Below are 16,698 nucleotides of genomic sequence, written 5' to 3' on the forward strand. Positions count from 1 at the left end.
GGTACAGGTCTCCAGGCGGCGTAGATTCCACAACGAGCTTGTCCTCCGCCAACAAGGACAGGTGGAATACAGGCGAGGGGGCACCAGTGCAACGGGCGCCATCCAAATCGCAGTCCACGGTGGATTGCATACATGTTTGCAAATGATCTTTATATACTTCTCCATAATCAGCTTGCTGATGACCAATTGCTTTTACTTTGGTGGCACAAGCGTTTGCGAAGACGTCTGAGGAGTTTGTTTTGTTGCTGTTTCAAACCCGTTCCATCCGACTATTTGATTACCTACCCAATTGACTGTATAGGTGGATATTTGTAGATAAATATGATTGCTTGTTGTTCCACTCTATTTTGTCACTTCTGGATGTAGTGCAGATGGCGGTGCGATGGAGTGGTTGCATGTGGCAATATTTGGACCATTGAGTGAATGGAGGATTGTCACAACCGAGTCATCGGATAATTAGGCAGGCAAAGCGACGGATATTCAGTCTGACTAATATAGAGATGAATATTTGGGTAATGGTGGTAAGAGTTGAAATTGGAAGGGAAATCACCCAATGCAATCCACCACTTCACCTTCGGCCGAATTGGTTTCTGTCACCCAGTTTTGGTCGATGAACCAAAATTCAGCCAAACAACCTGACGCTGCAAATTTCGCTTTAATGAAAGAATTCGTCTCCCCGACCAAACAACCCGGCTCAACTTAGTTACCTTATAGCCACTTTAATTCCACCTTTTCGCCCAACTGCCTACTCTCTTTAACAAATCCATTTGTTATGCATTTTAATAATAGTAGTAGGCACTGATGGGGTGGCAATCATCAGATGGAGAAAGAGCAGCTGGAGAATTACGGAGGACGAGGTGAGACAATAACTTCCACCATTTCACATGCCAGCTTTTTTCAGTAAAAGAGCCGTCTCTTTTACTTTCTTCCCCTCTTGCTCCTCCCCTTCGTCTGCGTCACCCTCATCACCAATGTCAGCACATCTGGTTAGTATGACAGTGATAAGGAAAGCAATGTTTCCATTGCTATTATTACTTATCTTCCGCAACCAGACAAGATCATCCATAGTCCACCAGACACCCACATACATGCACTCGTGAGCAGTGTGATGTAGGCAGTGAGGGTTGGGTTAAGGCGAATCACTGACTTTTACGTCCTTTTGGCGTTGAAATACAAACAAAAGCCATTCCCACCACAAGTAAGTAAAGTCAGAAACGACTTAGCGTAATTCCCTTTACAGTTACGAAACGCAGTACATTCCCTGAAAGTGATGCATCATCATTATCAAGTACGATCTACTGCCAAATTTTAGACTTTATCCAATTGCTAAACGGAAAATCACATGAAAAACCTCCCCTTTTCTCTTCACTGCATACATTAGCTCAGTTGTGAAGGGGACAAGCTCAAACCACAGGCAGCAAATTCAACTGACATTTCGTTATATCGGGATCAACATACAGGAATGATGTAGCGGCCGTTGCACACCATTTTGATACTTTATCTACTACCTCTACTTTACGGAGAGGTAGTAGATAAAGGTGAGATAGAAAATGGGGTGGTTAAGGTTTGGGCGGATGAACAAGCTTGAATAACAGTTAACGGGCTCAGCTTCCACCTTATGAAGTGAGAGATCAAAGAAGCAGGAAAATAATGCAGAGTAAAATAAAGAGTACCGTATCAACGGACTTGAGTGTCCGTATCCATGCTTCATAATGCGTGCAACCAAAACACCTGATGCATTCCAAAAGGCTATTGCAGCAAGATTTACAGAAAATCACACAAAACCTTTGGTGTCATTATCTTGAAATCCCCTCCCTAAAATAAGTGGTGTTCTTGATGTTACACATACACTTATCCACATTTTCACACTTCATCGGTATTTTGAATGGCATATGTGCCCCATAAAACTCAGGGCAAATGGCTTCCGGTAGATGAACGGATAGCCTTGGTGAATGCTCCCACCGTTTAACGACGACGGATATTTGTATCTTCCCATTCTCAGGAAGAATCAAACAGAAGTGCAAAAATTTCGACCCCCCGTATATTTGCTGCTGATACAGTTAGCCAAGAAAAAGTTCCGAAAAAAATAGACTTATACACCTAATAAACAATAAGAGCAGCGTGATTTTTATAACCATAGCAATAGCCAATGCTGACGCACCTAACAGAGTCTCATGAGCTGCAGTTTTGTCCTGATGACGTTTGTCGAAAGAAATCCAAAAGAGACGAGAGTGTGCCGCGGCACGAAAAAACGTCCATGGTTGGAGAAACTTAGGCAAATTCGTCGCCTTTCCACATACGGGAAAAAAATGAGCCACTGGCTGAAACGGGAAAATCCGCATGGAGAAATAACACCGATTACCTCAATAAGCTGATTTTTGAATTCGTGGGAATGCACGCATTGGTTCTTACTTTGCGCCTTGTGCATCCTTGAAAGACTATGGTAAAAGTGGATAAGGCTACAAATTTTTTCCAAATGTTTCTGAAACGCGTGCTTCTTCGGTTCTTCAAAGGGAAATGAATTCCCTATAGAAATAGAGTAGAAATAAGAGAAGAGATCAACTATCCTACCTAGATCCACAAGTTTCTCCGCAACCCATGTGCTTAAGTCGATCAATTCGGTACGGAGGAGAATCCACACGGCCTTGAGGAACCAATCAGGTAGGGTGAAATCTCCAAGAAGGCCTTCCAGTTTGGTAATAGAGGCTGCAAAATCTGATAAAATGGAAAAGTGATACAATTGCAGAACCTACTAGACTTCAAGGAGGCCTTAAACGCCCTCGAGCAAATCCATCCCCGAAGCCGAGAAAATGTCTCAAAATCTCCAGCCTCAGGCGTATGTGGAAACCACAAATCAAGATTCAGACGAATCCCAACCAGATGTTCATTCCCCACAACACAGAGAGCGTTAAAACTGCAAAAAAGGCGAGTAATAAGAGGGGAGACACGTTACTGTTTGAGAGATCGACTGAGGGCACCCATATGCGGAAGAAGGAAACGTAGGGACCCGTTAGTCGACCAGCACTTTAACAGTGGTCCGTGGACTAGCGACCAAACTTCAAGGTTGTTGGAACGAGGTAGGTGAATGAGTATAAATTTAGCAGTTCGTGGCAGACGACCAGCGGGTGGAAAGCGTTCGCTGACGTCGACGAAGCAAGTCTGTGCCTCCTTGCAGCCTAGGTAGAGCACGGATGAGAGTTACCTTCAAAAATTACCCTTCCAAAATCGTAGAGCAACACCGCGATGAAGGTCTACAAGAGTAATACGTGACTGATCGTCTGTAATTGCGCCAAATCGATGATCGGAGGAGACAGAAAAGGTGCCCCTAAGAGCGCCGCGACTCATGTCGGCGAGACTATAGAGCTTTTTAAGGGTCCAGTTGGGATTTCCAGGCCACACGTAGCACGGTCCATTCTCAGACTCGGTCCAAAAGGGTCTTGTTCGACTATTAAAAATGAGAATCTACTGAACAAATAGCGCGCTTACCTTCCCAACTGCGATGCAATGTCCTTCATTTTCTCCTTCACTTGATGATACCCCTTTGGCATGACAGATAAACTCCGCTAAACTCAAAATAGAAAATCTCCAAAGAAATAAAGTACCCTAGAGAAACTTTGGAAAAAAGAAATGTAGGGAACATTTGTGTCAACTGCAAAATAGGCCGATTGGAGCATTGTGGCCGGGTCGTATCTATCACAGCTCAGTGAAATCGAATTTTCAACAATAAAATCAAAAAAACCCGTTGATCTATCTAAATTTTTGGATTTAAGGTAAACAAAATTAGGACATACATATACATTGCACAGTGGATGGATCATTCACATAACTAGGGTTATAATGGACAACGACTGAGAGGTCCACGGTCAAGTCGACATCCCCTGACAAACAACCTATAAAAACCAAAAGTACTGAGCGCTTACCCTTCCCAGTTAAGATTTCGGCGACAATGAGTTTAAAAGTTTTAAGAGGTACAGTGACAATACAATCGTTGTATAAACATAGGATCTAGAATGCAACGTATGAGATGAACAATTACGATTTTATAGTGAGAATCAAAGCCCAGATACTTCACTGAAGTGAAACGAATCCTAAGTGTAAATCTCACATCCGTTGACTGGAAAAATAATCAAGGCACACGTTGAGCAGCTTACGTGTTCGTGAACGATTATGGATCCGTCCAACTTGCCAATTAGTGTTAAATGAAATAACCCATTAAAGATTGTCGAAGGCAAAATAAGGGGACTACAGCAAGAGCTGAAAAAACCGATGAATTAAATAAAAGACAGTACCTTTCAGTAAAATGCTCATACGGGTCCGACAGTCCTAAAAAGTAGTTCAAGGCAAGAAAAACAAACCCATATTACATTTGAAGCAACTACAAGATAAGCTGTTGCCAGGGATGTAGGAAGCGTTGGAAACTACAGAAAATAATAATAATAACGACTTACTATCCGAAATAGAAATTATTCGTTGAAAAGCCATTCCGATTTACTAATTTTGGGCAGCTGAGGCATTAAAACAAGCAGTCTTTAAGTAAGCAATTAAAGTTTTTAAAAGTAATATATTCCAAAGTTCATCTAAAATTTATTTAATGTGTGTGCCATTAGCTTTGATAAAGGCTGTTGCAACTTAACTAATATTAACACAAATTTTAGAAAATACTTACGAAAAACAAAGACTTTAGGTTTGCTTAAAAATACATGAGCACTTTACTCTCTTTAATTGAACTGATAACGTTTAAGGTCAATGTGAGCGAAGAAGTAAGCCTAGGTCATTTCACGCGAAAACGAGTGTTTGGACTACCATTGTCTATTCAGGATGCCGAAAGATCTTTTAGCCGCTTTAAAAGAGGTATAATATAAGTCGCTGTTTATATCTGTCTAGGAAAACGGATATAACAATCATGCCTCGAGCGACAGTTTCGAGGACGGCAGCTATTTATCCGCCTTTTTTAGTCAAGTCGAGCAAATTCGTGGTGAAATCGACAAAATCGCTATTCTTGTTACAGAAATTAAGCAGAAACACAGCGAAATACTTGCGGCTCCGAACCAAGATGAAAGTGAGTATGTCACTGGGATCGCGTTGTTTGAAAATAGTTTCGATAATATTTCTTCGTATGGCTTTCGATCTTGATACTGTCCTATGATAAAGGCATCTTTTTGCCTAAACCAGTCGTTGGGAAGTTTATTTCAAAATTTGTTAGTTTTATGCTTTTTTTCTCGAGTTTTTATGGCAAAGTAGTGCGTGAAATATATGTATCCTGAAGTTTGAAAGGTTGTAATTTTTATAATTTTGCTCCAAATAAATTTTACGCTGAGTTGTTTCTTGTAATCGCTTAAGCTGTTTCACTTGTTCTAAGTTGGACAAAATTGTCTTCTATTTGGGCATCTGGCTTACAATTTATCCACATTGTTGGTTTGGCTCTCTGCAAAAATTATTTTCGTTGTTTTATGTTATCGGTAAATTTCTAAAGTGATTTCGTGTTTTTGTGTGTATCAAACATATCTCTTATGGTAAAGCATAAATGGTGAATAAAACCAATTCACTGGGAAGATCTATTGTTGAAAATCAACATTTTTAAGTAGACATGGAATTGTAAATAAAGGCAGGTGTTAATAAACTTTGTAAAATCATGAAAAGGCTTTTTTTCTTTAGCTTATTAGCTAAATTGTTTTGTCAGTAAGCTGTGTTTTTTATTCTTTACTATGTAAATGCACTTTGATTTATCGCAAAATATGCGCATAAATCACCATTCTCTCAGCAACTGAACACCACATATGCACCATTTAGTCGAGGTTAGCAGTTTCTAGATCAGTAATAGTGTTTATATGAGCGCGAAAACATTCCTAAAGATCCCATTTATTACTTTCTTTGCGTAAAGTTGTTTCTACATCTTTTTTCACTTGATGAATTTTAATCAATGAATGGGAAATGATCTCGTAGCTCACAGCTTCACAATTAGGCTTTTATTTATTACTTCAGAAACGAAGGCTCGGGTCGAAGAGATCATGGCGGAAATTAAACAGTGTGCAGGAGGAGTTCGTTGCACTTTAAAGCGTATGTTGCCTCTCGTACAGCAAAAATGTTAAATATTCCAAATGTCCTTGCCTCGTATTTTTAACGCTCCATTCCAGAACTTGATCTATCCATCCAGCAGGAGGAGAAGGCTGGTGGAGATGTCGCTGACATTCGAATCAAACGGTGTCAAGTAGGTTTCTTAATTTTTTGTATATTTTTGTTTTTCTGTCTCTTTTTTATCCCTTCCTCATTACGCGTTCTCCCTACGTCACGTTTTGCGCCTCCTTTTCTGTAGCATCAGACCATAGGTCGTCGATTCGTGGAAGTTATGCAGAATTACAGTAAGGCTCAGACGGACTACCGAGATGCCAATAAGAAACGCATCCTTCGTCAAATGGCCATTGGTAGGGCGTGTGTGTGCTCACCAGCTTGACTTTTCCTCAACTAATGCCCCCTCTCTCCATGTTGCCTTTATTTCACTGCTCGCCATTGTATTGAGCTCAATCCCTAACCTTTAACGTATAGCCCATCTCCGAAAATGGGAGGGCCTAAACCTTTTTCTGAAAGCGTGTCTCACTTGACTGATTTCACACTTAGATCCTTAGACTCTGATACATTTACTATCTGGTTTTTCAATACCGCGCTAATTATGTACTTTTGTAGAGTGAGCTGTCGTGATGAATGAGATACTCTGTCTTTTTGTTTAATTCGTGAAATGTAGTAGTCCTCAATTCCTGCCCCTTGAACAAAGAGCAATAAGACTGCAGAACTTTGCGGCCTTCGTATAAATCAAAAACCAGAAGGATTTCTAACAAAAATATGGTCTTACGCCAAATATTTTGTGTTTTTGGCACCTTTTAATCATAATACTGCGAGCCGTCTTTAGGTTAAAGCATGACTCTTGAACAGTTTTGTCATCCGTCGTCGTTATTTAAAGGATTAATAACGCTTAATTTTACTAACCCCTAACAAAGTCCACTGTGTATATGACTACTTGGATGTATTTCTTCCTGACTGAATTAAGTCTAAGCAGACCATTGCCAGAATTTTCAGTGGACACTCTCTCGATGGAATTGGATGTAAATTTTCTCAACTGGTGCTAGTTTCTATTTAAGGTACTGCAATCCCTTCATAAGGAGGTGCTTTCTTCCCTCATTTTGGTGTAAACGGATTACTTTCAAACTCCCTAATAGTTTTCAAATTGGCTTCATTAACACCAGGAGACCATCTTACAGTGGTTTGGGTTTCTTTGGCGGTTTCGCTTAGTTAAAGATCTTCCTTAGCTCCTCCAAATGGTACACTTTAGTCTGCTGAATGGGGTTTACAAAAGTTAATTGCCTAAAAACCACCATTCCTATGCTTCAATTTGAAATACAAAATCATCATTTATCGTGCAGCTTTGTTGAATATGTACGTCCTTCTTCCTTATCCATCCCCAAACACGTACATCTTTAGTGGTAATAACGCCTTTTGTGTAGATACGACACATATCCACCTCTCTGACCGAGCTGATAGCGGACTACAACAAGTGGCAGTCGAGCTACGTAAGCCGGTCAAAAGACTACCTCAGGAGGCAACTTGCGGTTGGTAAGGCGTCCTTCTCTCCGTCCCACTGCATGCCCCATGCTTTGTTCTTGGTGGTTTTTTCGTGGTCTTCGTTGTCGTCCATTATTCGTCAATCCTTTGTGTCTACGTGTTGTGCGTGTTTAAGTCGGGAGAAGAGTAGATTTTACAAATGCAGAATTCTCTGACCTAAACGTGTATTTATCTGCCAATCGTTTGCTTTTTACACCATTTTTGTACCTGTGACGACATTTGCAACAAAGGAAGATCAGCAAATGGCGAAATTTACCTTTTGACTGTTCTAATTTGTGTTCTTTTTCATCAGAATGTGCCAGTGACATTCAAATTTTGATCCTTACCTTTGAGCCATTCATTTTCCAATTAAATTATAGGCAGTCTTGTTTGAAAACTCTCGCAATATTTTATTTCTCCGCACAAATGTACAATTTTCGCCTAATTTTAGCCGCAACCTCAAACTTTACGTACTTTCCCTTCCAGCCGATCGCAACATAACAGATGAGGAGTTGGAAGACATGCTAGAGTCTGGAAATCCACAGATTTTTACGCAAAGTGTAAGTTCCACAAACTCTAGCCTTCCTGTTGATACGACCTATTCACCGGAGTAGATGGATTAATGATGAACTGTTTAAAAATAGCCATCTTTACTATCGTTCTTTTGATACTTTACATTTCCTACTAATTTGATGTGATTTCTACTTTAATATACTCAATGTCCCAATGAAACTTGGCTTGTCTATCAGATTCTGGCGGACACACAATTGGCCAGGCAGACTCTCTCTGAGATCGAAGCAAGGCATCAGGACATCATTAAACTGGAACAGAGTATCAAGGAGTTGCACGACATGTTCCAGGACCTGGCAACTCTTGTAGATTCACAGGTATGTCTACTTTTATCTATCACTGCTAGCAGTGGCATTTTTTGTCCGTTTTTCCGTGTGATGTTAAAATGATGTTTAACTTAACTCACTTCTATAACTAAACTCCTTAGAAATGGAAATTTTTTCTGCAAATTAATCTTAAAAAGTCTTTAGCTATAATTAAGCTACAAACAAATCGCAACAATACCACGTCAAATGTAGTCTTTTACGCGACTTTTTATCTATTAACAGCAAGAAACAATTGACAAGATTGAGTATAATGTAGACCAGGCGAAAGACTACATTGAGACGGCAAAAACAGACGTCGAGAAGGCGGTCATTTACCAGAAGAAATCGCGAAAGGTGAGTCCCTCGTCCTGAAACTGCTCATTCTAACCTTCCCCCAAATAATCTCCGCAATTGGGTGATATTATTTTGCGTGCTCTTTCAGTATCCCTTTTTCATGCGAAGGCAAGCCCTCCTCTCTATGTGTCGCTATGCGCGAAGTATTTCGCTTGTTCGTTTCTTTTGTTAATGTGTGCCCCTTCTTTTGTCTCTGTGTGAATGCGATCCAATTCTGGCTCGACGTGTGCACACTCTCTGTTGCTCTTTCTCTCCTCCCTCTCTCTTTCGCTCTCTTGTTTGCTCGCTTTCATCTACTACTCTGTACTGCGTGCTTTCGCAGTCCATGTTGCTGTGGCCATACTACTGAAATATTTCAGCAACGTGGCCTTAAAAGTGCCTCACTACTGAAGGTATTTGGAAACCCTTTCGTATGCATCAAACATTGATTTGTCTACAAACGGAATGCGTAGTCAGTTCATTGGTGTCATTTTTCCAAAACCAAATCTTGCACGATTTGGAGATTTTTAAATCAATTTTTTTTCCAAGATTTCGTCTAGAAATCTTTGCCTCTTTATTGGGGGAAAATGTACTGTGATTTCACAGGCTTTATATTACACCTCCTAAGTTTGTGGTATTTCCTTCGTGCCTCGACTATTTCAAAACCTGGCAATCAATCAAGTGAAATGTTGATTTCGTCTAAAAGAGCGGTGAGCACTCTGGCAGCAACTGAAATTTTTTTCAATCGCACACCAAACACGCTGAGCCTAGCAGCCTTGGTCGGAAGGCATTTACAAGGCAAGAGCACTTCAAAGGCGACTTGTACCGCAAAAACAAGTCCTTTGTTGCCCCTTAACTTGGCAGTCAAGCCCCGAACGACGCCAACAACCGTCTTATACCAGTATAATTCAGTAAGTTAAGGGGGCTATTAGCCGAAGACCAATTCACATCAGGTCAACTACAAACGTTTATGAAGCAATATGGCCCACTCCATACAGCAGCACTCAAAGTGTTTGCTTCATAGCGGCTACAAAAGCGGCATTTCTAGCTCACTAAACTGGTTTTATCTTGCTTTCTTCGTGCCTACATGTGAAATTACGCAATGTTACTTTTTTAAAACCCATGTAGAGGTAATGGTTCCGTTATCTGTGAGAAATCTAGCCTATCTTACTATGGTAGGATTTCAAAAGTTCCCATGGTTTTGTAAGCACCAGAAATTTAACCTTTTGCAAATGGGCCTAAGGCTGTTCTTTATCTTACGCTGCCGCCCACACGGCTCCATATCACTTCTGCCTACTCCATCTCATAAGTGGTTCCAACCTTGACAGGTGAGAAAATCGTATGATTCTTCTGACATTTCAAGCAAAAAAATTGCCTTTTTATTTTTTTTTAACCCAGCTGATTTGTATGCCCTGGCCCCATCACAGCTTCCTTCGCAGCTATTGGTTAATCGATGACCTTGGCTTCGCCCAATCGATTTCAAGATGAGATCCGCTCCGATAGTCACAGCTTATTAAGTTAATCTAAACCAACAAGGTTTAAGAGTCCACATCTACCTGCTTTCATAGATGTGGGCTTATAATCTGAGGTCATAATGTTGCTTCCAGGCTCCCACAATCTATGGCTTTTAAGTATATACAAACCCATTTATACTCACCACCTCTCTATCTACCCAAATTATCCAGCCAAAAGGTTGGTGTTAATTGCGATATTTAATTATTGTTTTTAAGTAAAGCAAGAGAGGGCTTCCAACACAGGTATTTCCTTCTGCTAGTAGTCACGCATACAAGAACCCTAATGTATGCGTGTGAGCCAAGTTAGCACGCATTCACTGTCAACTATTGTGTCTTACACTTTTCGGTCATTCTATAAGTTGCAAAAAGGTTTTAACTGGTAAGAAGTATGTGCTTATGAGCTATAATTTTACAGTGTGACTGAAGCAATATCCAAAAAATTTAGTGCAATTCATTAAATGACTGTAAAAGCGGCATGCATTTGTTTCATAGCACCAAAGAATGGTGAGATTTGGGATTTCTTCCCAACTGATTTTCGTTTTTATCAAGTGGAACTCACGTAGCCAAATAACTGATTTTTTTACCTTTTGCGAAATGTTTTTTTTTGAATATGATAGTACCGTGTGGGTAGTTTTCACCTCTCTTTCCCACCCCAGCTCTAACGCAGTACGTGGGTCAGCCTCATGGTTGATACGCCCCTTTTGCGTTGAAGTAACATGTGTCAAGCAAAGATAGCTAAACCACTTTTTTGAAATGAATAGATGCTGTTCTTTGACATTTCATTGTAAAAATGGATTTTGCGCTTCGACAGTTGACTCCAATACCTGCGTAATCACATGAGTAGATACGCTTACGTATTGCCGCAATTAGTCATTTACCTCAACAAAAGCTGGTAATACTCTTGAGAATATCACCTGCATCAACCGCGTTTGTAGTATCCTTGATGATACTTCTCACCTGTGTAGGTTATTTGTCAAAAAACTTTAAGGTAGCTTGGACTTTGAGCTGTCCGTACACGCATGCACACACCTGGTCTGAGCAAACAAATTCGTATTTGTTATCTAACTCAAACTGTCATTGGCAGTGTTGACAAAGCTGCGGCTCCATTGTCTTTGCAAAAACCTGCGAATTTATACTTAACTGGGTACATATCTGACCTCCTCTTAGTATTCTAAACAAGCCCTGTGTTCTGTTTGGAGCTCTAGTGATGTGTGCACGTGTTAGCATGTGCCTCATCATGGATCTCGAAATATGCGTAGATTGTCTCAAAGCCTTGATCTTCGGCTCACATGATTGTTGAGGCGTACACGAGCCATCAAATGTATTACTTAGTTAGGCGAAAGTCTTCTCTTACACTCACACACGAAGGTATTTGTAGAATACCACGGCAACTCGCGGCATTTCCTCCTTTTCCATTGGCAACTCACTGTAGCGCATAACGGTTGTCATGACATCTACGCAAATAGTCCCGTGGTGGTCATCTATTCATGCTGAGAAGTATTGTCTCGTGACACTACGCACTTACATGGAGGATTGAATGGGTGTTCCGGCTTTGTGTAATGCTTACTTACAGAATGGGTGAAAATTTAAGGAAAGCGATTAAAATTCGTGTCATTTTAAGAATAATTAAAGTGTGAAATAGTATCTCCATTAGCTCATCTTAAAGGATCCTTAGTCTAGACAGTAGTGAGCTCATCATGTTTGCTCCTTGCGTCACATATATGTGACACCTTCACCTCATCTAAGCTTGGCTTTGCGAATGCACGACGTGGTCCTTATCACTTTACATCGCATTCAAATTGACTGGGTTAAGAATAGTGAAATAGGTGCAGAATATTTTCGGTCCGTAGATTTGGATCACAACTTGAAATAAACAATAACGCCAGTAACACCCAGTTCCATTCGGCAATAAAATGTTTGAATTGTGATGGTCGAACTTTTCTAGAGCCACAAGTAACGAACGTGTCAATAAATCCCTTATCCGAGTGCTGCTGTTGAGATCGAAAGCTAAAGTTTTGTTCTCAATCACCCCTGTCACATTCCTTCATGTTTTACTTTATTCCTTATCTTTTTAGAAAAAAATAATCATCGGAGTTGTGGTCGCATTAATTCTTCTTATCATAATCATCTCCCTGGCGACTACCTTGGCTACAAGATGAATGCGACGTGCTTCCAGCTGACAAATTATCAGCAGTGCCATCGCCACCTCATTGCTTGGAAGTGCTTCCTCGCCTTTCATTTCATTCTCTCACCTTATGTACTCCCAGATGTACAGTAGACCGACTCAATTTTTATACTTCTCCGCGCCTGACTTGATCAGATCCACACGTCATTGGTTTGATTCGAATTTGGTGTTGGTGGTTTAGGGTATCGAATATCAACTATAGCTGTTTGCTAACGACGCCTTTGGCTTTATTTGTGATTGCATAAGATCATGAAATCGTTGATGTTTGCTTCGTTAAGCCGACCCACGTTATTCCGTAGTAAATCCACTTAGATTACGTTGAGGGCTCCTATTGCGGTGTATCTATATATAGCATCAATTTGGATCTGTTTGTATTGCCTAAGCTTTGATAATAAAACCTCTCCAGAAGCAATCGGGGCATCACATAGTTTGTGGTAACTTGAGTCTGCACTCCTGAAAAAATACAATGATTATTTCCCAAAATTACTGAAGTATTGACTTGCGTCCTGTTTAAGCTAGTCGGGTGATTTGGGAATAGTCGAGTCTATGATAATGTCATTTTTATCACGCAATCAACAGGGTGGTTCTAGTTAACTATCGAAAAAGAAAAGCACCCGAAATTGTCAATTGGATATGGGAACCTTTTTGTTATTGTGAATCGGAAACGACAAAAGGTTTTTCTAAAATGTATCAAATTCGTGACAGTAATCCCTTGCCAGTATGTATGATTGGTATTTTTGTTAGTAAAGTTATCACGCTTTCCAAAACTCTTGTAATTTACGGAAAATTTGGACAAACAAATTACTCTAGAGTAGTGTGCCGAAAATGAAATCATAAGTATGGCGGACTAATGATTATTTTACAGATCAGTGCTTAGAGATGTTTCATTTATGCAAAATACGGCAAAAACAATTTAACAGATTGCCTACGAGAAAAGTGGATATTCCAATTCAAGAATCATTTGTACTTCAGTTTGTTTACAAAATAACTCAGTACTGGATACCAATCGTACAATTGAGAAAATTTTGCACGTCTAAGCACGAATAAATTGTTACTAGGACTAATTCAGTAAAGATGGTCTAAACCGTCTGTAATGTAATGCTTCCACTAGTATTTACGCAATTTAAGGGGTCTGGGTTTCTCAGGTCAAAAGTTGGTATTCAAACACTAAATTCTGTGTTTGTTTATTGACTAAAAATAACAATGTGAGGTAATTCGTTGAGAATAAACAAAATTGTTGGTGAATTTTGGGTTTTTCCCCCATGTTTTTGTGCATTTCAAAGCATAACTTGTTATCAACAGCAAACACTTGTAATTAATGCAAATCTAAAAAGGCCTGCTTAATTGGCATCGTTAACGTCTTCATTTTCCTTAGTACTATCAGCTCTTTAACTATAAAACGACCCGATAATTCCGAATGTTTATATTCCCCTCATTTACACATCAAAATGCGATGTCATAGAATATGGATTGGCGTCAATCTTTTATTTTACGCACAGATTTGGTGACGGGCCACTTAAGGGCTCTGGCATTATAGCTTCGTCGGGCGGCCTCGCCTCCGACTCATACCGGTAGCTCCAATCCTTTTCTTATGTCGAATATGTATATTACTACCGAGTATTATGACTTACGGTTTTAATACTAAGCAAAGTTACAAATATGTCACCAACACTGAATTATCACAACTTCACGAAACTAAGTACGAAGATTTCAATGGGCACAACCGAACGAATAAAGTGGAGGCCACGGTCGCTAAAGGTGGGGTCAACCGGTAGGGCCGTTAACGTTACGAGCCAATTAATGCAGGGCGCTAAACGCGTGCGTTGATTGGGCAATTAAACCGGCTACGCGGCGCGGGAGCGATGGAAAAAAGAATTTAAGTAGCACTAATTTTTTCCCACTTGTGAGAATGCTTTTACATACCATAGACAGCACGATGTTCTTGATATTTCAAGACATTATGTGATGTTTGAGAAAATTGTCATGCCACGCTCAATCACTTCTAAAGGGGGTGAGAGAACTGTAGAAAATTCGTGCTTATCTTACAGATAATGAGTTTTGATGGCTACTCTCGGAAATGTTTGGATAATATATTGTGAATAGAAAATTAAACTTCAAATGATATTTTTAAGTCATGCCTCAATCTACAGGCTTCCTATAACTTCAGGAAGTGATGTTGTTCCAAACATTCTTTCCTGATAAAAAGATTTTTGTAATTTTACTTTCACATTTGTGGATTACAGCCTTCTGATCATGAGTATAGCCTCCTGTGCACCAAGAATGCGCCTCCTATGCTTAGTTGCCTCATTGGGTCTTCAGGGAGAGCTCAGGGTCCTAAGACGGTGGCGAAGGCAGGCGAACCAGATCCAATATGAATAACGATCTCGAAATCGGTGCTTGATGTAAATCTAAATGCCACAGAAGAAGGAATAGGCCGTGGATGAAAATGCGGCAACTCATACCAGGAGGGATGTTGGACTCACATCCACTTTTGTCAATCAACCGCAAACCTGGGCTCCACAAAAAGTCAATCAACCACTGAATCCACAGTTGATATTTAATCCCTACTTTATCAAATGTGAATAGTCTTGGATCGCAGGATTCTCTTACCAAGTTCTAGTGGCTAATCGAGAGCCGCATTGACTACAAGACGGTGCGGAAGTGTGAACATGGTGGCAAGATGAAACAAATGTTGCATGTAGGCCAGCTTAGTTTGTACGCTTTGTCAATTTATTCGGCTTTTAGCAAATCGTATTGTGGTTAGCGAAATCCAAATAAAATGGATTTTTTTAGAGTGTTTTTTTAACTTTGAGCAGTGAAGAGATGGCTACTCCTTCCAATGTGGTTCACTAAAGAGGACGAGGCGGTAAATTCATCAAAATCACCGAGGTGTAGCATCCATCACAAGATGAAGTGTCCCCTCCACCAATCGGACCAGGGAGATCAGTTTGTGGCCATGATAATAACAAGGGCCAAGATGATGATGATTTGATGACTTGATAGTCGTCTAATCACTTTCCACTATCCCCTCTTCCGATTTCCTCATTGAAGAGATGGAATTCTGTTCACTCCCATAGTTTTTACATTCGCTCTGCATTAATACTAATAATTACAAATCTTTCAAATTATTATGATCTATTTCGAGGGCACAAATTACTGCTTGACTTTTGTGTGCGATTTTGTTATTTCCACCGTTTTCTCAACGTCAAGGTAAAAGTACTAACCTATCAAGGTTTACTGACAGCTGTTTTGATGGAGAACCTATCACTTCGATTAAGGAGTAGTTAATCGTTCTGACTGAAGCGTAGCAAAGTAGTATTAGTTCTTAATATGGCTGAACGCGCGAGCTCTTCTTCCTCGACGGTTTTAGTCTCCACTGTGATGTCGTGGTGTTCACTCAGTGCCTATAACCACTCAGACCTCCCTCTCCACCAATACTACTGTAAAATGCATCCTAACACTGTTCTGTGGAGGCTATTAAAGCCTATTCATCAAATAGGGATGTAGACATGGTGATTAAATGGAGGCAGTGATGTGGACGTCATGATGTCCCGTCGAATGGGAATATTGACTTCAGTGATAGTATCCACAGCGTTGAGTTTCAATATTATACCCTAAAATCCTAATCCACTCTCTAAAATGTTTTAAATAGGTTGAACATTTTTCAAGTCCGAAATTTTTACTTTTTGTGATACTGTCCTCGACAGCTACTTATAATGTTTGATAGTAGCATGTTCTGGTGCATTTCAAGTACCATTGCACCCAACCAACGAGAGATGGTTAATAATAATAATGGCATTAGGAAAAGTCATAAAATGTTATTTTTAAATACAGATCTGATATAAAATCTGCTATGGCTTTCGTTTAATTTTTACTGCTAAAAAAATTGGTCATATCTGCAGGGGTTTTAGGAAAATATATTATTTTGCCCGTAGGAAAAGAAGATTGATGGCGTTTACGGCACGGGCCTTTGCGCTGACCTAAAGTGAATTGTAAGGACAGGCGAGGTACAATTAATCACATGGATGCCGAAAGAGACCTACACATGCGAATATCGTGCCGCCGCTACTGCTGCCACCACAGGTAGAACATGAAGTGTCAGCTAAAACTAACGCATCTAATTCTAGTCTGCCTGCCTCACGAATCCAATCAGACTCAGAAACAAGCAGACGAAATCTTTTACTCCGTCGCTTGAGCA

The 16,698-nt window shown here is 40.1% G+C and overlaps 2 protein-coding genes across 2 annotated transcripts in view; one reads left to right on the forward strand and one right to left on the reverse strand. All coding sequences in view use genetic code 11, as the record gives it.

The window, feature by feature from the left end:
* The window catches only part of EGR_03773 (Rab3 GTPase-activating protein non-catalytic subunit), a gene marked incomplete at both ends in the record, with an annotated part of 10,607 nt that extends 6,125 nt beyond the window's left edge, over positions 1-4,482 (reverse strand). Inside the window, 14 exons of the mRNA XM_024493022.1 lie at positions 2,162-2,317; positions 2,413-2,526; positions 2,572-2,715; positions 2,754-2,914; positions 2,954-3,176; positions 3,216-3,445; positions 3,487-3,563; positions 3,603-3,751; positions 3,792-3,890; positions 3,921-4,005; positions 4,037-4,114; positions 4,152-4,242; positions 4,290-4,323; positions 4,449-4,482. Of these exons, the coding sequence (XP_024352483.1) occupies positions 2,162-2,317; positions 2,413-2,526; positions 2,572-2,715; positions 2,754-2,914; positions 2,954-3,176; positions 3,216-3,445; positions 3,487-3,563; positions 3,603-3,751; positions 3,792-3,890; positions 3,921-4,005; positions 4,037-4,114; positions 4,152-4,242; positions 4,290-4,323; positions 4,449-4,482 (1,675 nt within the window). The remainder of the gene's footprint in view (positions 1-2,161; positions 2,318-2,412; positions 2,527-2,571; positions 2,716-2,753; positions 2,915-2,953; positions 3,177-3,215; positions 3,446-3,486; positions 3,564-3,602; positions 3,752-3,791; positions 3,891-3,920; positions 4,006-4,036; positions 4,115-4,151; positions 4,243-4,289; positions 4,324-4,448) is intronic.
* Positions 4,483-4,818: 336 nt separating this feature from the next.
* Positions 4,819-12,474, forward strand: EGR_03774 (Syntaxin; the record flags this gene model as incomplete). Its single annotated transcript, XM_024493023.1, has 9 exons — positions 4,819-4,851; positions 4,885-5,059; positions 5,983-6,057; positions 6,135-6,208; positions 6,314-6,422; positions 8,080-8,153; positions 8,343-8,480; positions 8,712-8,822; positions 12,391-12,474. 9 exons carry the CDS (start codon positions 4,819-4,821, stop codon positions 12,472-12,474), a joined length of 873 nt encoding a protein of 290 aa, XP_024352484.1.
* Positions 12,475-16,698: the final 4,224 nt, after the last annotated feature.

The sequence above is a fragment of the Echinococcus granulosus genome (assembly GCF_000524195.1).
Source record: "Echinococcus granulosus chromosome Unknown EG_S00021, whole genome shotgun sequence".
Lineage (NCBI taxonomy): Eukaryota > Metazoa > Platyhelminthes > Cestoda > Cyclophyllidea > Taeniidae > Echinococcus > Echinococcus granulosus.